Here is a 23122-nt window from a genome sequence, read left to right on the forward strand (position 1 = left end):
CGCCACACACACAGTCACTGCTTGGAAATGCTTCCTGGATCTCATCTGCTGCCTTTGCTCAGGGCTGTGTTCCCGCCTTCCTTTGGAACTAGGAGCTATCTCTACTTCCAGCTTCGAAATGCCCAGAGGTGCACCAAGTTCCAATCCAGACACCCTGATTTGTAGAGGATGCAAAGTAAATGATAAGGGTAGTTAACACTTACTTGGCCAGGCACTGTTCTGGGCACTTTGCATACATTAACTCCCTTATTTTCACAACAGCCCTGTGAGGTAGTCCAGAATATTATCTCCATCTGACACAGGAGGCATGCTGGTGCAGAGAGGTGGAGTGGGCGTTCTAAGGTCATGTAGCCCTAAGTGGCTGTCGCAGGGCTGGGACCCAGCAGTCTGGCCCCAGAGGTCATGCTCTTAACCACACTTCTCGGGTTCTCTAAGCTGCCCTGGGGCTGAAAGGCTGTAGTGGAGGCCACAGGGCTCACGTCCCCCACCTAATCCCTAGCAGGAGGGACCCTCAGGGTCCTTCTCCTGCCAGGACCCCTCTCTGCTCCTGTGCTCCCCGGCTTCTCTCTCCAGTAGCTCCTCTGCCGTCCCTGCCTGCCTCCCCTGCCCTTGGCCTAAGCCAGGAGATGAGAGCAGCTGCCGGGACATTCAAATTCATTCCTGAAAGAATTCTGCTTCCGAAATCCTTTGGTTTGGGTTTAAGAGAAAACAGAGGCCCAAGCTGGCGTAATATTGATGCCCAAACCATGTAATAGCGGCACAACAAAGAATGATGTTCATATGAGTTATGAGCATGGAAGCACAAATTCTAAATAACACATCAGCAAACTGAATCTAGCCGTGTATAACAAACATAATACATCGTGCCCAAGTAGGGTTCATCCCAGGAATGCAAATACGACTTAGCCCGAGAAAACAGAGGCTCAGAGGGGGCAGCTGCTGAGACAGAGCCAGCCCAGGCACAGCCCAAGGCTTTTGTGGGGCTCAGGCTGACTTTGTGCTACACCTGCTCCTAGGAGGGGCTGGTAACAGTCCCTCCTGTGTCCCCACCCCTTCTCTTTTACACAGCCGCAGAATAAAGTGAGACGCTGCTTTCCCCACACTCCCTAATTCTCTCTCTCCATTGTTCCTGCAGGACTCCATGTTTTCGTTGGCCCTGAAATGCCTTATCAGTCTGTCCACCATCATCCTTTTGGGCTTGATCATCGCCTACCACACACGTGAAGTCCAGGTAGGTGCCCCCGCCTCACCCCTTCATGCAGCAGCTGATCTTTTGGCCTTGCTCTGAGCCGAGCCCATCCCCACCCCCAAAACCCACTCCCTTAGCAGCTACTTGGGTGATTTTACAAGACGGTGCCCAAGATCGTGGCTCTTCTCTTCTGGTTTGGACCCAAATGGGAGAGGAAACTGCAAGGCTGCCCTGTGGCTTGCAAATAACTGTTAAGTTCTCTTCAAAGTGGGGATCCCAGAGACAAACGTAGGGCTTCATGCTGAGCGAGGCTGCCGTGTATTCGGGACCCTCACTGAGCACCATCGGACTGGGAGAGCCCCTGATGCATTGCTCTGCCTTTTCTGTCTCTTGTCCTTTCTGAACTTGGGCCGCTGAGTTCATCCCTTCAGTGAGGCAGACCTGCCTCGTGTACCCCCGCATATGCTGCACAAAACTCCACCAAGGAGTCTGCTTTTTGTGAATGGTGTGGGCTTCACCCTTGTGGGTCCAGGCTGGGGGTGTCATTTTCTAGACAGAGTAAGAGTCTGCTGTGGCCGAGAAGGCCTCTGTTTCTTGCTGCCCAGGAGTGACTTGGTACCCAGAGGAACATTGGCTGGGCCTGCAGGGTGCACTTCCAGTTTGTCTGACGTAGGGAGGATGGTTCAACCTGGGCCAGGAGGGTCAGACAGGAGGGAACAGATCTGAGGCATCTTTGGTGACAATGAGCTTACCCCAGCCCCCGGCCCTTCAGGCTGACCTGCACTGCTGTGGACCTGAGCAGTTCTAAACTATCCAGATGTTTTTCCTCATGTGCATGTGAATCTGGAAACCATCCTGGTCCTTTGGCTGGAGGAGCACAGATAGATTCACATCTGGGCAGCAGGCGAGAGACTGACGAAGACCAGAGCTCAGAGTCAGAAAAACTGGGGTCAAGTCTCGGCCATGACCTTTTTTCTCGGTGTGTCTTTGGCCAGCCCTGTGACCTTCCTGGGTCTCGATCTTCTCATCTAGAACATGGGGCCTTTATTCCAGCTCTGCTGAGCTGTTGTGAGGATGGGATGAGGAGGGCATGGGAGAGTGCTTTGTGAAGCGCTATTTAACAACACCGTTCAAATCCAGTTCGTTTTGTTACTCGGCATTTTCAGGGTGGAGCAGCTGTGCGGATGCAGGTGGGAGTGCCTCCTCCTCCTAGAGAGCCTTGGCTTTTTGTCCGAAGGTCAGGGGCCACTGTGGCTGGCTGGGATATGGAAGCCTTGGCTCCAGGCCACCTTGGCAGGGCTGCATTCTGTCGATGACTAGAGAATACTGACTTGGATGCTGGGACTCTTTAGCCTCTAAAGGGTTGCAGGTGCTTGGACAGGGGCTGTGCCTGTGCAAGATGCCACCAGGCAGCTTCCTTCATGGAGTCTGAATTGGACAGAGTGGTGGACTTTAACTCAGACCATTGTCTAGTCAGCCCAGAAAGGAGCCAGGAGTACAGGCAGGGAGGACTAGGGCCACGGAACCGAGACAGGACAGAAGTTGACAGTCTGGGCTCCGGCCCTGGTTCCACCCCACCCAAAGCCAGCCGTGGGACCCAGGCAGTCCCTCAGTGTCCATGTTCTCATTTGTAGGGAGACTGTATTACTATGTGTCACCCTGACCTGTGTGGGGAGGTGTCACACACACCAAAGAAAAAAGGCAGAATCATAAAACTCAGTTATGACCCAGGCTTGAGGAAGGAATAGAAGAGGAGCTGTTCTGAGCCTCAACTCCACACTATGGTGGTGCTAAGCCTGATTACTTCCTCTTTCTGCTCCAGGCATTGGGGTGGGTAGAGCCAGGTGTCCCTCCCTCTGATGCTCCTGAGGTCCTTGTTCCCAGTCCAGGGCCTGCAGCCCTAGCTCTCAGCCTGTTCTGGTCCAGCTGCAGCTTGACTCAGTTCCGGCCTGGTGGCAGGGTCATGTTGCTGACAGCCCAGAACCTGGCTGGGTACCCATTGTCCCATGCCCAGCTCATGGCCAATCTCTGTTTCAGCCCTAATCATGGGCAGTAGATGATGCTATTGGGGGTCATTCATTTTGGCCTGACACAATTTGGAGAAACAAAGTGAAATCAGTTGTGTTGAATCCTGACTCTGGGGCTCAGTTTCCCCATTTGAAGTATGGGAACCCCATCACCCACTTTGCTGAACTCTTGCAGGGGTTGGGAACAGTGTAAAGAGTGGGCTTTCACAGAATGGAAACTTTGGTCCCTTTCCTGTGACCTTTGTCCCACTGCTTCTAGCTGGGCCTTGCACTTACCAGCTTGGTCTACCAGGTGGTTACTATCATGACTGCCTGGTACTGGCAGGTGGCTGGGCTTCCTCCTGCTCTGGCCCAGCCCTGCCTGTACCCTGAACTCCCACCACCCAGCCCCTTATCCTCCCTGCAGCCTCTGTCACTTGAGGAAAGTCACCAAAACCGGCTTCCTCTGTGCCTCTTACCTTTCCAGTACAGTTCTTTCTGTGCCCAGCTGGACCTTCTCTTGCCAGAGGGAAATGGGAACAGTCTGGGCCCAGAGAGTCAGCGGGAGGGAGGTTCCTACAGAGCGCCCTTGTATATACCTCACTGGGCCATATTGTAGTTTTCTGTTGGGTGTCTTTCTTCCCTACCTCAGGGACAGTTATCTTTGAATTAATCTTTGCATTTACAGAGACTTATAGTGTCTGACAATATACTCTTCTTGGCAGAGTATAGCACATTTGTAGCACGTTCTTTGAATGGAAAGCATGCTGAGTTCAAGGTAACTATTTTCCAAAGCCGGTCATACCTTGACTTAGCTTTTTGTTCTCGGGCCTCAGTTTCCTTATCTGTTACTTAGCCCCCCAATCTTGTAATTCTCTGATTTAGGTCTGGCTGCTCAGCCAGCTGGGGAACCTGCTTCCTGCGAGTGGAGGAAGGAGTTATCCCAAGTGTGACTGATGAAGTTATGCAGAGGCGAGTGCTTAGCAAGTACCCTTCCACAGGGAAAGGCCAGCTGCTGCTCATCTGTTGTGAAGCAGGCAGGGCAGGGGGTGGCTGCCGCATCTCCCCTTTGGGTGATGTCAGGACCTTTGCTAGGAATCTGCTCACAGCTTTCCTCATCCACAGTGGTTCCTGATCACCTGGCTAAATTTTAGCACGGACCAGACGATCATGCCCCCGTCTTCCCCAGCCTTGCCCCAGAAGCTCACACCCAGGCCCCAGGCCCTGCCCAGCACACATGCGAGGCTGGGAGAGTACCTTTTAGAACAGTATTCTTACTTGTTCATTTAGATGGCTTGAGTTTTTCAGAAAGAAGAATTCTGAAACACTGTTGGGTAACTCTCATCCAAGCTGGGTAATTTATAAGGAACATAAATGTATTTCTCACAGTTCTGGAGATTGGGAAGTCCGAGATTAGGGTGCCAGCAGCATCAGTTGTCTGGTGAGGGCTGCTTTCTGCTTCCAAGATGGCGCTGCATTGCTGCATCCTCAGGTGGGGAAGGCAGGAGGCTGAGGGACTGAACACTGCATGGGGCCTCTTTGATACCGGCCTTAATCCCTTTCACAAGGGAGGAGCCCTCATGGCCTCAACATCTGTGAAAGGCCCCATCTCTTAGCACTACCACATTGGCAACATCTGAATTTTGGAGGGGACACGTCTAAACTGTAGTGCCCATCTAGTGCAGGAACCCCAGGGCCTCTGTGTGTGCTGCTGTGACGGAGCTGCTGGCCACCCTGGGAGAGGCTGCCCTACCAATGTCTTTAGAAAGCCCGCTCTTCTGCCGAGAAGAGGCAGCTTCCTGGAACTTGCCCCCTGGCCTGGTTCTGCTTCTGGAGCAGGGAAAAGAAGGGGTTGGTTTCCCGCATGGCAGCCTCCATTGTTGGAAGATGGTACCCCACCCCATCTCTCCTCAGTCTCCCTCTCTGTTGGCATTTTGGAGCACAGACCTTTCAAAGACTCAGGCACCTCTTTCCCTCAGGCCAGTGTGTCCGGGAGAGAAATGAAACCACAAGAAGCAATGCATTTTGTTTATTTACCAAAACACTGACTGAAAACCATGCTCTCCCTTGGAGAGTCCATTTACTTCTGTGGTTTAGCTCTCACCAACAGCTCTCAGACCATGCTAACCCCCTCCCCAGGTTGCAGGCTCACGTTTTAGATGCCACCGGCAGCCCCTGGCTCCACACACAAAACACTGAACTCCTCTTGCTCCCCAGTATCCTCTCCTGCCTTGCCCTTGATGACCCACCAAGTGCAGTCATTGGTTCAGCATCTATTTAATAATGTTCTTCTAGCTGCAGAGCCCGGGACAGAAGCCCAGTTCTCCAGACGAGAAATTCAGAATTCACCATTGCTTCTCCCAGGGGTCGCCAGCCTTGAGTGAATCTATGGCTCTAATGAATGGCCCTGGTGCCATCCTGGAAGGCAGGCTAGCAGGCAGAATCATAAAACTCAGTTATGACCCAGGCTTGAGGAATGTTCTCTACTGAGAATGTAGACTTCAGAGCAGCCCAGCTTGGTGCGAATCATGCTGTTTGTCACATTTTAGTGTGTAGGTGGCCTTTAGCAAGTTACTTAATCCTTCTTAGTCTATTTCCTTTCTGTAAAATAGGACTAATAACCATACTGTGGAGGCCACAGCAACTCCATCTTGGATGCTGATCCTCCATATTGACTTCGGATTAACCCAGTTTCGGGAAAGCCTCTAAGACTTCTCCTTTATCTACTGTTTACTGTAAGTCCTGCCCTTAGACAAATTGCTTCTGAAGCACATATACACCTTCCCTCTGGTATCTAATCCCTGGGGCTAGGGGGTCGTGATGCAGGATCCACCATCTTGTCTTACTGCCGCCGGAGACTGTGGCTTTTGTTCATAAGTCCCCATTAAATGTTTCTTTCTGAGAAACTGGATATATCAGCCCCTTTCTTCAGCCTCTCAGCTTCCTCAGCCTTTAGGGGTAGGTTTGCATATGCCTACCCACCCGGAACCAGTACCTACCAGAAAAGGTTATTGTACAGATTAAATTAGATACTATATGCAGAACTCCTTAGCTTAAGTAAGAATGTGTTTGTCTGGCTGACAGAGTGGAAAGGATACCCCAGACAGAGGTCTCAGAGTAAACAAAGGCTCTGAGATGGGGAACTGCAGAGCACACTGGGAATGTCTCAAGGACAGGGTCCTGGATAGGGGGGCGAGTTCACTATGGAGGGTGGGAAGGACCTGTAGGGACTTGTTTGCCTTGCTGAAGGGTTTTGGAATGTCCTGTAGGCAGCAGCAGAAACTATGAGAAGGTTTCAAGCTGGGGACAGAGATGATCAGATTTACATTTTAGACAGCACTCTTCATCTGCAGCATGCAAATATAGGAAAGGCCAATTTCAGAGGCAGAAGGACAGTGGGAAGCACATCATCATGGGCCAGGTGAGGGGTGTTGATGCCCAGAGCTGGGGCAGGAGTGAGGAAGGGAGGATAGGAGGGATCCAGTGCCCCTGGGAGGAAGTGCCTGGCTCAGAGCCCCGGACATGGAATAGGGTGGGTTGCAGACACATTCACATCCAGAGGCATGGAGCAGAGCCTGGCATCCTTAATAAAGTTGCAGGGATGGGAGGTGAGGTCCCTACATCCAGGCCAATGCCGGGCACATAGCAGGTAGTCAGTGAATGTTTGTTGAATTAAATTGAAGAGACTTCTGTGACCCAGGATGGGATATAGAGCAGTGGCAGGGTTCCTATAATCCAGTCCCAGAATGGGAGCTGCAGAGATCATTAATTTCAATTTGTGGTTCTTGGCCATATTCAAAGTAAAAGGCATCAATCAGATCAATGGGGTGGAGATCCACTCTTGCCTGGGGATATGAATCCCCTCAAGATCTAGCGTTGGTCTCAGATGTTTCCAGTCTCCTTCAAACTCAACAGAAACATAACGGTAGTAACAAACTATGGGCCTTCAACCTCATGAATTTGAAATACAAGGGACCAAAAAAAAAGGGAGGCTTTTAATTTATTAGGTATATAAAAGTGGATATTTTCATTAAATACCAATAGAGTTCTGAGCTGACAGGGAAATTACTTGAAATTACAGGACATAAATTATAGGAAGCCTCACTCCCTGTGGCATGATTGCTCTGTGGATGGGAGTGTCCTCCTGGGTGCATGTAATGTGCTGTCACAGGGACATGGGTGTCTGTAATGCAGGAGGTGTTGCTGGTCCAGGTGCTTTGGGGTCCCACCGCTAAATGAGTTAGTGGTGTCTTCCGCTGAAAGAACAAACAGGACAACTCACACTGCGTCTTGCTCTGTGCCCTCACCCTCCCTTCTCCCTGTAAAAGAAAGCAGGCTCAAGTCACATCCTGAATGTAACCTGTAAGGTGTCCTGGCACTGAGAGACAAGATATAATAGCAGAGCATGTACTGACCTCTCTAAATTTTCCAACCTTAGTACAGCATATAAAAGTGGTGTATTCATTTATTTATTCAACAAACATTTATTGTAGGACTACTTTGTGCTAGGCATTGAGAATCCAGAAATAAAGCAGACCTGATTCCTGCCTTTGGAAATTGGTTTGTCCTAGACCTTTATCCACTGTGACCCAGGGTCATAAGTGCCATAATATGAGGGTCTGTGAAACACCAAGTGGCCACGGAGGAGGGAGGGATGCATTTCTCCGAGAGGCTAGGCAGGTTTCACGGGGAGATGATGCTGTGCCCTGTATTTGCCAGGAGCAGAGACCTTGTATGCTCAGGACAAAGCTGGCCCAGAGCGTTTCAGGAGAGGAAAAAAAGAGAAGGAAGCTGTGCCTGTCCTCCGAAGGGAGGTGGAGGCTGCCCAAACCCCCCCAGGTGGGGGCTAGAGTCCCTATCCTTCTTCAGACACCTGGTAGAGGTTTCCTAAGGGTGTCTCTGGCTGATTGGTTGATGAATTAGAAATACCTTCATTGAACCTCTGAGATCTTGAGACCCCCAGACAGACTTCTCAGCCTGGCTAGGTCTGAGCATGTCAACTCCTTAACTCAGATGTGATGAGCAGATGGAAGGAGGGAGCTCGGGCCACTCGTACTGAAGGGGAGGAGACCTCCACAAGGAAATTCCAGATGGAGGCCTCCTCTGCCGGGTTTACATCCCTCTCCTGTCCCACTGTCATGAGTGTGCCCTTGGTTGATCACAGCACACAAGGGAAATTGAAAATGGGGAATGTGTTCCAGGGAACAGCGACCGGCGATGGGGATTCACTGAGTGCTGCTCTTTGGGCCTCGGCCTCCTACCTGGCCCCGCTGTGCACAGTGGGGCTAGAAAGAAAGGAAGAAATAGAGAGAGGAGCTACGCCACCAACCGGGCCCGAGAAGCCAGAACACCATGGAATAAATCCTTGTCAGACTACACTTTGAAGACAGAAAGCTCAGAGGCTGATACATTAGCAAGCGCCTCAGAGACGATGGTGTGGCCACATCTTGTCTAGCGCTTTGTATTTTTTAGAGGGTTTTCACATCTATGAGGCCTTGGGCCTGGCCGCCTTCACCTTTTTGCCTTTTAGGTTTCAGCATAGATATTTCCTCCTCCAGGAACTCTCTCTGGCCATCATCCTCCTTCCCTAACCCCAAGGTGCCCCTTCTAGGAATGGACCTAGCACCGGCTCTTACTTGTCCCTGCGTTTCTTATGTTGGTTGTGAATACTATTTCTTGCCTGCAACTCCCTTCTCCGACTGTGGGCTCCGTGGCAGTGGGGACTGTATTGGATTCACTGTTGGACCCCCCAAAGGCATGAGAGTGCCTAGCACATAGTAGGTGCTATTCAATGAGTGTAGGCTGAACAAACGAATGAATGAATGACAAAGCTGGGGTAGGCATGGCAGATTTACTCTCTCATTCTAAGGAGAAAGCGGAGCCTCTAACAGGCTGAGAGCCTGACCTGAAGCCCACAGCCCTGGCATCTGGCCCGTGCTTTCTGCATCCTAAGGGGCTGCGGGTCTCAGCCGGTTGCCCAGTGAGCTGGCCGTGCCCACCGTGGCCCTCCCTGCCACTCTCTGGGAGGCCCACCTCGATCCCGGCACCTTTTCACTTGGATCGGCCGCTGGCCATGGATTGCCATGGTTACTACACCAGCCCTGGCAGTCTCTGTGTGACATTTTGGTTTTATTTGCTAAACATTTAAACACTTGGGCTTAACCCTTTCTGCCTCAGAGGGGGCTTTCCTGCCCCTGCTCCCCGTCCCTTAGGTGTGAGGGCCCCCTGCTGCTCTCCCTGGCCCTGGCTGGCGTCTCTGATGGGGTGGGTGTGCTCGCAGTGGCAGCAAGGCTTGTTTCGCGGCTGCCTGTATTGACTTTCTGTTTTGTCTCTGGGGAATGTCATCCTGGATCATGCTCTCACTGGGAGGTGCTGTGTCCGTTAACAGGTGTGAAAAGCCCTGCTCCGGGCATGTTAAGGCTTGACCTTCCCGTCAGCTGGGGTTCTGTTGACTTCCAGGGAAACGCCTCTTGCCAAGTCCTCCAGGAGCTTCCTTAGCTCCAGGAGTTCAGGACGGGGGGCGGTGGGGGGAGAGGGTAGTCATCTGCCCTTGAACCCTGGCAGGAGGACAGAGGGGAGACTGGTTTCGGGAAGAGTCCGTGTTTGTGAATGGGAAGGCGGTGCGTCGCCTGGCCTCCCACGCCTCCTCCCCTGTGGGCTCAAGATGAAGGCTCCCAGGAAGAGGAGGCGGCCCAGGAGGCTGAATCCACCCAGCTATGTGTTACCTTGGAAACCACACACTTGTCCTCGCCCTAGGCCATGTGAAGTGAGGGGGCCGTGGACACGCTTCTCAGGAAGCTTCCAGTGTAATTCAGGATACAAAAAATCACAGTCCCAGCATGGGCAGCTGAGAGAATGAAAATGTTCAAAAACAAAAACAAAAACAAAAACAAAAACAGCCTAACACCTGCCCCGCCCAAGGGGCTCCCACCCCAGCAACCCTCTGCCCATTCTACATGGGACGAGAGGCCAGGGCCAGTTTGTCTGGGATGCTGATCACTTGTGAGCTTGTGAGCTACTTGTTCTAGCTCAACCTCAGTTGTGTTGTCTGTAAAGTGGGCAGACTAGGCCAGATGATCTCTGAGAACTCTGATTGTAGCCAGAATTCCATGTCTGAGGGACACTGCGTGACAAGGAGAGGAAAATGTCGGGAGAGTGGCTGTGAGCGGTTTTTGGTAACAATGACTGACCTGGTTTGTGTTCAGGAGGCCCTTTGTGGGTCTGTCCAAACGACTTCTGTCCCTTCTCTTAATAGCCTTGCCTCTGCCCAGTCACAGAGCTGGCTGTCCCCTAAACACAGCCTCAAACTTGACATAGAAAACAATAATAAAGACAGCTCTTGGGCTCCAACATCTTAAAGTTTAAAGGTGACTCCTCTTGAGTCTCTTACACACAGGAGCTGGTCAGACAGCTTAAAGTTTTCAGGATAATAGAGTAAGTGGCCGAGTCCCCTGCCTTAGCACTCTATTCCAGCCTCCTTCCGTGAACGCCGACTCCCACTTCTCCAAAGTCATGGGGAACAAGTGCTCAGCTTAATAGAATATTCTGTTTCTCCATCATTCTCAGCAAACTATCGCAAGGACAAAAAACCAAACACCGCATGTTCTCACTCACAGGTGGGATTGAACAATGAGAACACATGGACACAGGAAGGGGAACATCACACACCGGGGCCTGTTGTGGGGCAGGGGGACGGGGGAGGGACAGCGTTAGGAGATATACCTAATGTAAATGACGAGTTAATGGGTGCAGCACACCAACATGGCACGTGTATACATATGTAACAAACCTGCACATTGTGCACATGTACCCTAAAACTTAAAGTATAAAAAAAAAGAAAAAAAAGAATATTCTGTTTCTCTGAGAGTGCCAAGGTGTGTCATCCATGACTTTTTCAAAGTTAATCTGTTCTATTTGGTTTTGTTGTTACCATTTTTCAATGATGATCATTTCCCCTGTGGCAGCAGTTCTCAATCAGGGGTGTGCCTCAGATCCCCTGTGCCATGTCTGGGTCCTGCACAGGCAGGTGAACCCCACTGCCTGGGAACGTGTGTTTTGACAGCACCGCAGGGGGTCCAGTGCACACTCCTGTTAAGAAACATGGCACTCAGTTAAGCTCAGGGAGGCCAGCATCTTCCCAATCATCCCTGCAGCCACCCCGGCTGTGCCTAACAAAGAGCACTGTACATAGTAGGACTCAGTGACTCCTGGGGTAAGGATCATTGACTCTCTGAGGATTTGTAAAGTTGGAAGGCACTGTCGAATCTTTAGTGTTTGGAGGCTTCTATACAAGTGTTGTTGCATTGTGCTATCAAGAAAATTCTGATAATTCTAGTTCCCTGTTGAGTACGAATCTAGTAAAATGACATTTTCTTGTTTTTAAGAGAAAAAATGGCAAAATCACCACTGCTCAAATTCTCCAAAACCCAACAATTGGACAAGGAAAAGAGATGAACTGCCCCTGATTTACCTTTGAATTAAAGAATTCGATGCAATTCAATTGAGCAGTTTTGTTTCCTCCAAAGGCATCTCCCATACAAACCTGTCCTGTTAGCATGATGGTGGGAGAGACACTGAGCCTGCGGTCCGCAGACCTGGGTCCAAGTTGAGACTTGTTCATTTAAAACACTTTTTAAAACTTGTGGTAAAATATACATTACCTATAATTTAGCATTTTAACCATTTTTAAGTATACAGTTCAGTGACGTTAAGAACATCCTTATTATTGTGTAATTGTCACCACCATCTATCTCCAGAGCTGACTTTGTCATTTTCTATGTGGCCTTATGTGCCCCCACCAAGGCTTGTGGTGAGCTCTCTTTGCACATCATCTCCACAAGCATCTCCCACTTTGTCAGCCCCTAAACTTACCTTTACCCTGTCCCATTGCCCTAACGTCATGGGCTGGGGTTCTGATTCCAAGTTTAGATTGGAGAAGTGGTTGGTAATCCCATAGGTGGTAATAGTGGCGCCTCCATCTCTTGATCTCTCATGTGCTGGGGACTGTGCCTTTACTTTATCATCTCAGTGATTCCTGGTGACAGTCCCGTAGTTAGGCTCTGTTATCATACCCCCTTTATAGATAAGGCAACTGAAGCAGAGAAGGTAAGAGATGTGTCCGCAGTCATGCGGCTGGTGAGGGCAGAGGGTTTTGAGGTCAATTGTTTGAGTTGACCATCTCCAAAGCTAGACAGGTTGCCCTGCCTGGGGGAGAGAGGCCCGTCCTCAAATTACCTCTTCTACCCCTGGTTCCTACAATGGCTAGAAGCAGCCTAGAAGGTGGGCTGAGTCATGGGGACTTCCCTCCATCAAGGGTGAATATTAGGAAGCCTAAGGCTGAAGAGCAACCCAGTGTTGGTCCAACCTTGCAGCAGCTCTGGAGGCCCTCATCCTAGCCACACCCCCACCTTGGCTGTGCCTTGTGGTGGCTCCTCTGCCTATTAAAATCCCTTCCTTCTCCTGGTTTCCCTATTGTCCTCCCCTTGGGTCCAAGGCTTGCCTCAAGGATGAGGCCCAGCACCCTTGGGGAGGTAGAAGGGCAGCCATCTCAGGGTAACCTGCCCAGCCATCAGAACTGGGACTGCTTCAGTTTCTCTGCCTTCCCTTCTGATCCCAACTAGGCTAAGGTCTTCCTTGAAGCCTGGCTGAGCCCCATACTGGGTCTTGTTCTTTCTTGCCTCCCTGCCTTCTGAGGGGCTGGCTTCTACTTCTGCTTGCCTGGAGCCACAGTGTCCCTGACAGTCCCCAGGCCCTCAGGATCAGACCTGCCTCTATCCCCAAGCCATTGTCTGTCTGGGCTGAGTCTGGTCTTTCCCTTAGACACTGTGCCTTGGGCTGCCAGTGGCCTGGGTAGGTCAGGCTTCAGCAGCCCTCCTGTTTCCCTGCCCATATTTTCTCCTGCTTCTGCCCATTCCTATGGTAAGGTGCCAGCAGCCTTCCAACCAAGCTCCCCTAAGCTGTACCCAGGACTTCCCTAGATTAAATGCCCCCACTTCCCTGGTGTAATCATGTCAATAATCCTGTTTCCACCCTGATCTTGCTACTCTGAACAGGATCTGCTTTGTCCATAGCAGCCCAGGGATCTGGTGACACACTGACCCTTACGCACCACTGGGATCAGATCAGTACAGAGGGCACTGACCCGCTTTCTCACTTTGTTACTGCAGCCAAAGACAGCCAGTGACTTTACGCTTTCATGGTAGCCTGTTAGTTTATATTGAATTGAATATTTACTAAAACCCCTCTGTCTTCTCATGAGCTGCTATGCAGCTCCCCACCCTCTGCCCCCTCAATCTCCCATCCTTGCTAATACCGTTGGCTTTTTAGGTGAGAACTGTACCTTTCGTTTTCTTCTGTTATGTTTCCCTGCAGCTGTTTCGGCCCTTCGTTCTAGTCTGTCCAGGCCTTTCAGCATCTCACTCAGCAACACGTATTTGGGGGCCTCCCAGCTTCCTGCCCTCCCACATTTGATGAGCCTGAGTATAATAGCTTCATCTAAACCATTGATACAAATGTCGAACCAGAAGTCAAATCTGGGAGGTAAACTTTCTTTGGTTGGACTAAAGACAGGAGAAGTAAAGAAGAAAATTCAAGGATTTGCAAATCTTTTTCATCTTAAAAGTTTTGTGGCCTCCTGTGAGGTTGTAGTTTTATGTGCCCTCCCATCCCAGCCCCCAAATAAGCCTGTTCTGCATTCACAGAACACGTGTTTATTGAGCCATGCTCTGTGAGGGGCACGGTGCCTGGTATGGGACAGAGCTGTGAACTACAGACTGGACCCGGTCTTGTGTTACTCACGGTCTGTGAAATGAAAGCGTGGCTGCTGGTGCTGGGGCTTGGCTGCTGGGGCTGAGTGTTGAGTCTGTGAAATGGAAGGGTGAAGCCGTACGCCTGGTCACTCGGTGAGATCACGTTGTGTCACAGGAGAGTGCTGAGGCATGGCCACCATGGCTGGACGTTCTCAGAGACACTGCTCAGCCACAGCAGCTAGGCCTGGCTATGACCGCTGACCTGTGACTACATCAGGCACAGCCACAAACCAGAGATCAGTAACCAGACACGGCGGAGCCATCTACCGGGCACAGAGCAGCCACCACCTCTGAACTCAGAGGCTCTGCGGGAGCACCGGGCAGGGAGTCATGTATGTCGCCGACACCTGCCTGCTGTGTGATCGCCAGCAGACCCTGCCCCTCACTGCCCTCAGATCCCTCACTTGTGCATCTGGGGAGGAAGCTAAGGGCTCTCCAAGGTCCCTCTCAGCTCTTTGTGGTGCTTCTTGCTAGAATGTGCTAGAAACCATATCGATTTGAGAGCAAAGAGAAATTGCCACCAGTGGGGTGTGTATGTGTGGAATGGGAGGCAGGGGAGTGGGCAGGGCGATATTTGTCTTCCTGCTGCTGTTAGAAATAGCAACTCTTCTCTCCCCTGAGGACTGGACAAAAGGTGATTAATTCATTTAGCACAGAGCTATTGAAGGGCTGTTCTGAGCCAGCCACCGTGGGGACAGCAAGGTCCCTGCCCTAAACAGGCTTGTGATCTAATGGAGAGATAAGCACGCAGACACTCACACGCCTTGACTGCTGGTGCTGAGGACAAGGGTGTGGAGGGCACGGCGCGCAGTTCCACCTAGATGGGAATGAGGATGCTGCCGTGCAGGGCATCTGAGATGGTCGTGGGGGCTGGGCACAGTTCTAGCAGGTGCAGGTGGGTCGAGGGTCCTCTAGGGGAAGGGACCAGCTCCAGCAGCTGTGAAGAGTGCAGAAGCTCAGGGCTCTGGGGAATGGGAGGCATGCAGTTGATCATAAAGGGAATGTTGAAAGGTGAGAATAGAAAGAGGGCTGGAGCCAGATCCTGGTGAGCAGCAGCTGGAGAGATGAGGCACCCAGGTCTAAAATGGTAGTAGCCCCATTCTGTCTATGAGAAGGGGTTGGGGGATGGCGATCTGATGGTGGGAGAGGGAAGCCAGGGAATTTGTCTTCAAGTTGCACTTGCAAAGCATTTTATGTAAGATGGAGAAAATGTCAATAGTCTGTATCAAAGACGGAGAGGCAAGAATGGGGGTGGGAGATGGGTGTAGATTATGGTACAGGTTGAACCCCCCTCAATCACTGGGACCTGCTCTGACCTTAGAGTACAGGGTTGGGCTAGAGGAATGGTGGATGAATCTCCCTCCTTAGGAGATTGTTAGGATTAAAGATGAGAGCCACCTGGTACACTCTTGTTTAAGAGTCAGAGGAATGGAAAAACACCCCTCCCACCCCAAAATGCTGAGGTTCTGATCTCACTGGCTGAACACCACCCCACCAGGAGCCAGGGCTCGCGGGCAGCCCGAGTTCGTCTTGCTCTGTCAGATCTTTTCGGATGTTTAGCAGGAGCGACACTGATCAGACTTCACCAGAACCTTAGGATTTTACAATTTTGCTCTTCCCTTATTGTTCACAAATCAAGCCTATGCCTAAAAATACACTTTTCTCCAGCAGCCTCGGGGACTTAGCTTCTCCCCCAGGCAGGGAGTTTACATCCTTCCTTTGCCTGCAGAATTCAACCTTGCAGGTTTGGTGGGGTGGCTGGAAACCGCCACCATCCCAGAGCAGGCTTCTGTCCCCAGGGCCTGGCTGTCACCCGCAGCAGCAGTGACATCACCCAAAGCCGACTTTGTGGTGGGGGCTTCTGAGTGTTAAGTGGGCTCAAAAGGTTGAAGGGCGGGGACAGGTAGGAGGAGCTGCGTGGCTTGGGAAGGAGCCGCTGGCGCTGTAGAGGGAATGACTTGCCCCAGCTGCTGTTGGGTTATGGGGCTCGAACTTGTCCACAGCCACCCGGGGACATTTTTTCCTCTTCTCAGTTCCTCTTTGACCCTGCGCTCAGCTTCACCAAAACCACCTTGTCTCACCTTCTCTGTGTGTCCTCGGCCTCTCCTTTCCTGCTTGCCTCAGTCTTTCCCATCTTTCAAATCTAAACATGTGGTGTCTGTTGCTGCGGGTTGACTGCATGTGTATGTGTGGTTTTCAAGCTGAATTGACAGGGCTGAGTTTTACAGCCAATACTGCCTGGCTCTGGAGGAAGAGAAAGAGGAAGACAATGAGGGACAGGATCTCTTGCAGCAGAGAACATTCTGATCCGAATGTCCTTTCAGGATAAATTTAGTTGCCGGGGCTGGGACCACATTCTAATTTGGTGGGAGTTCTTGGGCACCCCGGTGGGGAAAGGCTGCTTCCTTCCTCACCTGCCTGGTCGATTTCAGGGACTGCAGGAAACCCAAGCCTTATGAATATTATGCAGAACTGCAATTACAACAACCCTGAGCTGACATAAGATTTATTCATCGGGTGCCAAATTTCCTTCAGGCCCCTTTCTAGTTTGTAGTTTTTGAAGCTGCTACATTTTTTATGGCTGGCACATCTCAAGGAGGAAATGCAGATTAATAGTCGGTACTGGCTGTGTTCTCATGCTCTCAGGATTGAATCAATAATGACTGAAATATTAATTAGGCCTTTATGAAAAGAAAATGAAATATGGTATGACATGGAAGATTCTAGATTTAGAATCAAGAGTTCTAATCTCAGCTCTGCTGCTGTCTAATGGGTGACCTCGGGCAAATCACTGAATTTCCCTGAGTGTTTCCTTCTCTGTATAAACAGATCATAATGCTGGCCACACACTGATGTTGTGAGCATCAACTAAGAGAGCTGGGTAAAAGCGCCCACCAGGGCCTGGCACAAACAAGAGACTTTGGTGCCTTTAATTTTGGACTCTCCTTGCTAAGGAGATCACCACTGCAAATCCAGCCCTTTGCTGGTGCACAGTGGTACAGCTCTTGCCTGTTCTTGGCAGCAGGTGGGGTACCCAACACCTTGAGATGAGCTCTCCAAAGTCCTTGCTGACAATGTCCACGGTCCCTTCTTAGCTGGTGACCAGGAACACTCCCTAGGGGCCTCCCTTCTCAACCTTCCACTTCTCCTACCCACACCCCGCGACAGCCCCATTTCCTGTTGTTTCTCATGAATAGAGTCAGGAAGTAGAAACACTAGTTCGTGTAGTGTTCACGGACATCACGGGGCTCTAGGGAGCCTCACATCACATCACTCTGACACTGACTCTCCTGCTTCTCTTTTCCATATTTAAGGATCCCTGTCATTATGTTGTGCCCATCTAGATAATCCAGGATAATCTCCCTATTTTAAAGTCAACTGATTAGCGGCCTTAATTCTATCTGCATCCTTAATTCCTGCCTATAACATAGTCACAGGTTCTGGTGATTTGGACACAGACATTTTGGGGGGCCATTATTCTGCCTACCACAATCCTCTATTTGTAGATGAGGAAACTGAGGCTAGGGTATTAGATCACATACCCAAAGTCACACAGCCGGTAAGTGGCAAGGTTGGAATTTGAACTGGAGCTGCACAATCTGAAGTCTACTACTACCCTAAAGGGCCCCCTAGAAACCCAGAGAAACATTCCCACAGAATGGCCCCAAACAGCTGACCACAGCGGGAGAAGTAGAGATCAAAAGAGCCCACCCATCGGAATCCCCACACACCATCTTAGTTCATAATGTAGAGAAGAGACTGGTGAATAATACTGCATAGATTCTGAACCAGTGGTTCTCAAATTTGGATTGAGAAAAAGTAGTTTGTAATTGCCCTAGGAGCTTTAAAATAATACTGGTGCCTGAGTCCCACCCCCTAGGGATTCTGATTTAATTGCTCAATTGCTCAATTGCTCAGGGGAGGCATTGAATATAGGGGATTTTTCCAAGCTCCCCAGGTGATTTGAAAGTGCATCAGAATGTAAGAATCATTGCCCTGAACTAACCCATGGCCACAGCCATTCCCCCTACCTGACAATTGTGTCCATAGTCTGATTAGACCATGCCCAGAACACACCCCTCCCACATTTTGGGCCTTTTCCCTGAACGTCCAGGTCCCCCTGCTTCCTCTTCGCCACCTCACTCGAACCCTGACTGTGTGCCGAGCAGCATCAGATGTATAGAGAGGACCCTCCCATGGGAAACGGGGCATATTCTCTCCTCTGGCATCTCTCATGCCCCTCTTGCACGGCTGTCTGCAGAATAGAATTGTTTTAATGTCCTCTTTGTATATGCTATATTTCTACAGAGTCTCTCCTTGAAAACGTAATTCACTATGTTTTAGGTGTCTGCATCAGTTCAGCTTGAGAGGCAGTGTGTGCAGAGGGTTGGAGGTCTGACTCTGAAGCCAGACTGCTTGGGTGGAAAGCCCAACCCTGCCAGTTCCTGACTGAGCTTGGGGTAAGCAATTCTAGCTTTCTGTGCCTCAGTTTCCTCATCTATAAAATAGGGATCAGAATAGCCCTTACCTAGGGTTGGTGTGAGAACTAATGCTTTCATATATGTAAAGGGGATTAGGACTATGTATTTGCTCATGTTACTACTATTGCTACTACTCTTGTCTTCACCGAGACCTGTGGGATTCAGTTAATTTCAGCAGACACCAATTCCCTACTCAGCGCCAGGATGGGAAAGAATAAGATGTGTTCTCTGCCTTCAAATAGTTCATGGTCTTAGGAGGGAGAGGGCTGGTAAGGAGAAGGGAAGGAGTCAAATAGGTGAACAGCTAATTAATAATATAATACTGTGTTGACTTGGAACCACGTTGCTGTGGAATAATAAAGATGGGGACATCATGATGTGGGGATTCACCAGGTCGTGAAGGTGTATCATGAATTCTAAGCACTAATAAAAAAATCTTAGTGCGTTTTGTCCTGCCATCCATCCGCATTGGCGAAGCTGTGGGCTGTAACACCCCGTTAAGCCCCTTAGACTCATTTTGTGAGTTGTGAATTCGAGCCAATTGTGTTAGTGTTTGTGAGTGAACACACTAATCTGAGAGGTGTCCGTGGCATCCCAGTTCCTGCTGCAAATGCCCCTCACAGGGAGAGGAACGGGGTGGCTTTCTCCAAGAAAACAGCCAGTCTCCTCAAATCCTAGCCCTACCCTCCTTTCAAGGTGCATCCCAGAGAGCGGCTGGAGTCCACTGCAGAGGGTGATGAAGGAGGACGTGTCATGCCAACAAGGGAGCAATGACAGCAATCAAAAGGGACATCCAAGGAAAATGCAGAGTTGCACGGGAGACGGGGTCTTAAAAGCCCACACAGGCAGGGATGGAAAATGCCCCTCTGGGAATGCTCATGTGGTAAGGTGGCCATGGGTGAGTGGGAAAGGAGGGAGGGGTGAATCCTTGGTGTGTGAGGCTCTGTAGAGAGAATGGCTGCTGCCTGGGCAGATGCCTCCTTCCTGTCCCCTCCAGCCAAATGGTCACACATTTCTCACTCAGATTATCAGCTTGCTGGCCGGTGTGGAGGGCAGCTGTAGGAATCTCCGCCAGCTGTGGGAACAGCTGTGCACTGCCCGGGGCCACATCACACCCTGGCATGTTTCCCATTCCCTCTTGGTCAAACACACTTAAAAACAGGACTCAACGCTCCTTGGTTTCTAACTGTAAAATATGCCACGTGAAGGATGCAAACTCATGTCTGCCTGGGGACTACAGTGGGGCAGGCAAATGTTTGATGGGCTTGTGAGTTTTTGTGTTTTGAAGAAAAACAACTGTCTCAAGGCAGACAGATGTTGATGAATGTGTTTATTTATAAAGGGCATACTGAGCTAATAATGACACCAGATCATTCCCCAAATGACAGGTGTCAGTGCTGACCTATAGCTCAGAGGGTGTCACTGCTTCTGTTGGAGTAACCTGCTCCATACTGCTGACCTGTTTCATCTGCAGCCCGGTGTCGCTTGTGGCAAAATGTTTACAGTAGCCTGGGGCTTGCGTGAAAGCCCTGCTAACCCATCGCTGTGCCCTGCTGGTGGTCAGAAATGTCTGTTTTTGTTTCTAGGCTTCCAGAGTCACTAGGACTCTGGGCAGGGAAGGAGGGCCCTCAGGCTCATTGGTGTCTAGGGCCTGGGGGGATTTTTGAGCCACTTCACAAAGCCTGGCCACAGTCCGAAGCCCAGTACATACAGCTGCAGCCCAGGTGACTCCATGGTGAATTGCTCCATCCCCAACAAAAGGCACTTGGCACAGCCTCAGTGAGCTACAAGAGAGGCCAGAGTGGGAAGGTGTCATGCACAGCGTGAAAGGGCCCTCACAAAGACAGACAGCCTCTCCCCTCTGACCAGGCAGAACAACTAAGTAGAAAGGCTGGTGCAGCTGGAGAATATGGCCAGGAAAGGAGCCTCACAGTGACAGCCAGAGGAAACCCAGGCCGAAGCCACTGGGCCTGTGTGGGTCTGCCTCTCGATGGGGCTCCATGCACGCCCATGTTAGCAGGTGGAGCTGTGTGGGAACATTCAGGTCCCTGGGGTTAAGTCTCATGCCTAGCCCTGGCTGGAGGGTTTTGATAATGGATCTTTTTTTTTTTCTTTAATAGTGTAGAAATTGTATTTTGCCTCATATTCTTGGGTTATCCATATTAGTCTGCAGCTGTTGGTCTTCCTAAACCATGACTGAGTAAGTCATCCTCTGTTCACCACTGGTGATTTCTTACCGTCTGCTGATTTCTGGATAATGCTGAGCCCCTGAGCTTGGACATCAGGCTCTACAGCAGGGCTGGGCTCCATACTTCCCTGGGCTCTGTCCCTGGCCAGCTGCCCTGAGGTCACTGAACACTTGGGGTGAGAGTAGATCTTACCCATCCCTGCTCCCTGTGTTTCTTCAAACTTCCCTCCTTCCTGGCTCTGGAGTGAACTCCTGGGCGCGGGGTAGTGGCTTGAGCTCCATGCAGGTTTGGTGCCGTGCTTATACTGAGAAGCTCAGTAAGCCCACATCAACCATTTGTCTTTCTCTAGCCAAGAGTCAAATAGATCCACATTTAAATCCCACCTCTGCCTTTTATTAGCTGTTGGACTAGTTGTTTAAACCTCTCTGCCTCAGTTTCTCCATCTAATATCAGTACCTTCCTAAAGGGGTTGCTGTGCCCATTACATGAAATAATGCTCAGAAAGCACTGGTACAGGGTAGGAATTCAGTATGGTAGCTGCTATTGTTTTTGTTACTATTATTATTTCATCTCACCCCTACTGCCAGTGCCCCGCATGCAGTAGGTGCTACCAATTGTCCAATCAAGAAACAAGTGAATGAAGGCCATGTTCTTATTCCCTTGCTCTTGTGGGTTGGCCCCTTCCTCTTCTGCTGCCTGCATGCCCACTCCCATCAGGCTGCTGAGAGCGTTCCTGGCACACCCTGACTTGGTGCTGACATCAGCAAACAGAGCCCCAGAGGCCGAGTCTTTCACTCCAGGGTTGCGCATCTTCCGGGGGTGTCAGCTCTTCAAGCTCTTCCAGGTCCTGCAGCTGTTGGCTAGAAATGCCAGCTATGGAAACGGCTGTGCCTCCACCATCTTGCCTCTTCCTCCCCCTGGATTCCTGCTATCCCTTTGGCAGGCAAGTGCACTTAAAAATAAGTGGCAAAAGTTGCACTTGTTTGAAGTGTAAGATATGTCACTCTCAGAAAGAGATTTTGTTCTTACTGAATAAAGGATAAGAAATAGATTCCTAGTTAAAGAACTTTTTTGGCTAGCTCTTCTTTCAGGGGGTGGAAGCGAGCATCCTTTGTCCTTTTGGCGTAAGCTCTTGGGGAAGAATGGATGTTCTCGCTTCAGAGCCGCCAGCACAGGCTCTCTGGGCTCTGGCTTTCTCATTGATCTATTTCCCTCTAGTGAATGGGTTTTACAGAAGCTGCAGAGAGATTTTCCCCTAATGATTGTGGATAGAAAAGAATAAAAAGTGACTCCAGGGGTATCTTGGGACATTAACTGTCACTGTCATTGCACGCTGACACTTCATTTCAGAATGCAAACGGCGTTCTTCTACTTTGCCGGGATAAATGGTTCCCTTTAGCTGGGGACAGTGAGAAAAGAAGCAGGGCTTTCCAGGTAAAATTGAAGGGCCTCCTGTGTTGGGCGTGAGGCTCTCCCCCCACCTCCTTTCCTCATCTCCCCTAGAATCCTAAAGAAAGGAGGCCGGAGGCTGGAGTCCACTGGCCAGCTTGGTGTGTAGAATCTTTTTCTTTCTTTTTTTGAGCCGGGGATAAGGTCCGGTTGGAGGGAAGTGGCACCATCTTGGCTTACTGCAACCTCCACCTCCCAGACTCAAGCCATCTTCCCACTTCAGCTTCCCAAGTAGCTGGGACTACAGGCGCGCACAACATGCCTGGTTAATCTTTGTATTTTTTGTAGAGGTGGGGTTTTGCTATGCTGCCCAGCCTGGTCTTAAACTCGTGAGCTCAAGCCATCCGCCTGCCTTGGCCTCCCAAAGTGCTGGGATTACAGGTGTGGGGTACCATACCTGGTGGTGGATACAGTCCTAATCTGTTTCCTCCTAACAGGCATCTCCAGTGAAGCCTAGAGTTTAGGGGAGGAACTCCTGCTTAATGGGCCCCCAGGAAGTCCCTTTCTCAGGCTGGCTGGCATCAGAACTGGTGCCCAGGTAGGAGGCGCCAGTGTCAGTCTGCTCAGGGTGGGGTGGTGTCTGCTTTTCCTGTGGGTCTAGCATCCTCACCAGGTTATAACAAGGCCAGCTCGGAGCTCTGTACTTGGATCTAACAGTCACCGGCCCTGAGCACCCATCTCCTGGGTGAGGGTTTGGGCCAGAAAGATCCCATGAGCCAATTCTGGACTCCTTATCTGTGCCCTATGGTACAGCAACAGCTCTGTGAGGACAGAGCAAGGCTAGGGGGCCACCGCCGTGTACCAATATCAGCACGGGAGCCTGGCCCTGGAGGGAAAGCAATGGAAATCCATCTGCGATAGAATGGATGGGTGAAGGAAGAAACTTACACCTTCTCAAGCAGGGGCAGGTGGCCCTCATGATTCCAGACTGTGGCTGTGATCTGGGACAAGCTCTCCCCTTCATTTCCAAGTGAGCTGCTTATATGTTCCATTCTGTAAG

The 23122-nt window shown here is 50.6% G+C and overlaps 1 protein-coding gene across 1 annotated transcript in view; it reads left to right on the forward strand.

Moving 5' to 3' along the window:
• The window catches only part of KCNN3 (potassium calcium-activated channel subfamily N member 3), a 174337-nt gene that overhangs the window by 47370 nt on the left and 103845 nt on the right, over positions 1 to 23122 (forward strand). The window contains exon 2 of the mRNA XM_032154422.2: positions 1136 to 1231. Coding sequence (XP_032010313.1) covers positions 1136 to 1231 — 96 coding nt within the window. The remainder of the gene's footprint in view (positions 1 to 1135; positions 1232 to 23122) is intronic.

This window comes from Hylobates moloch, unplaced genomic scaffold (assembly GCF_009828535.3).
Source record: "Hylobates moloch isolate HMO894 unplaced genomic scaffold, HMol_V3 SCAFFOLD_5, whole genome shotgun sequence".
In the NCBI taxonomy this organism is placed as follows: Eukaryota; Metazoa; Chordata; class Mammalia; order Primates; family Hylobatidae; genus Hylobates; species Hylobates moloch.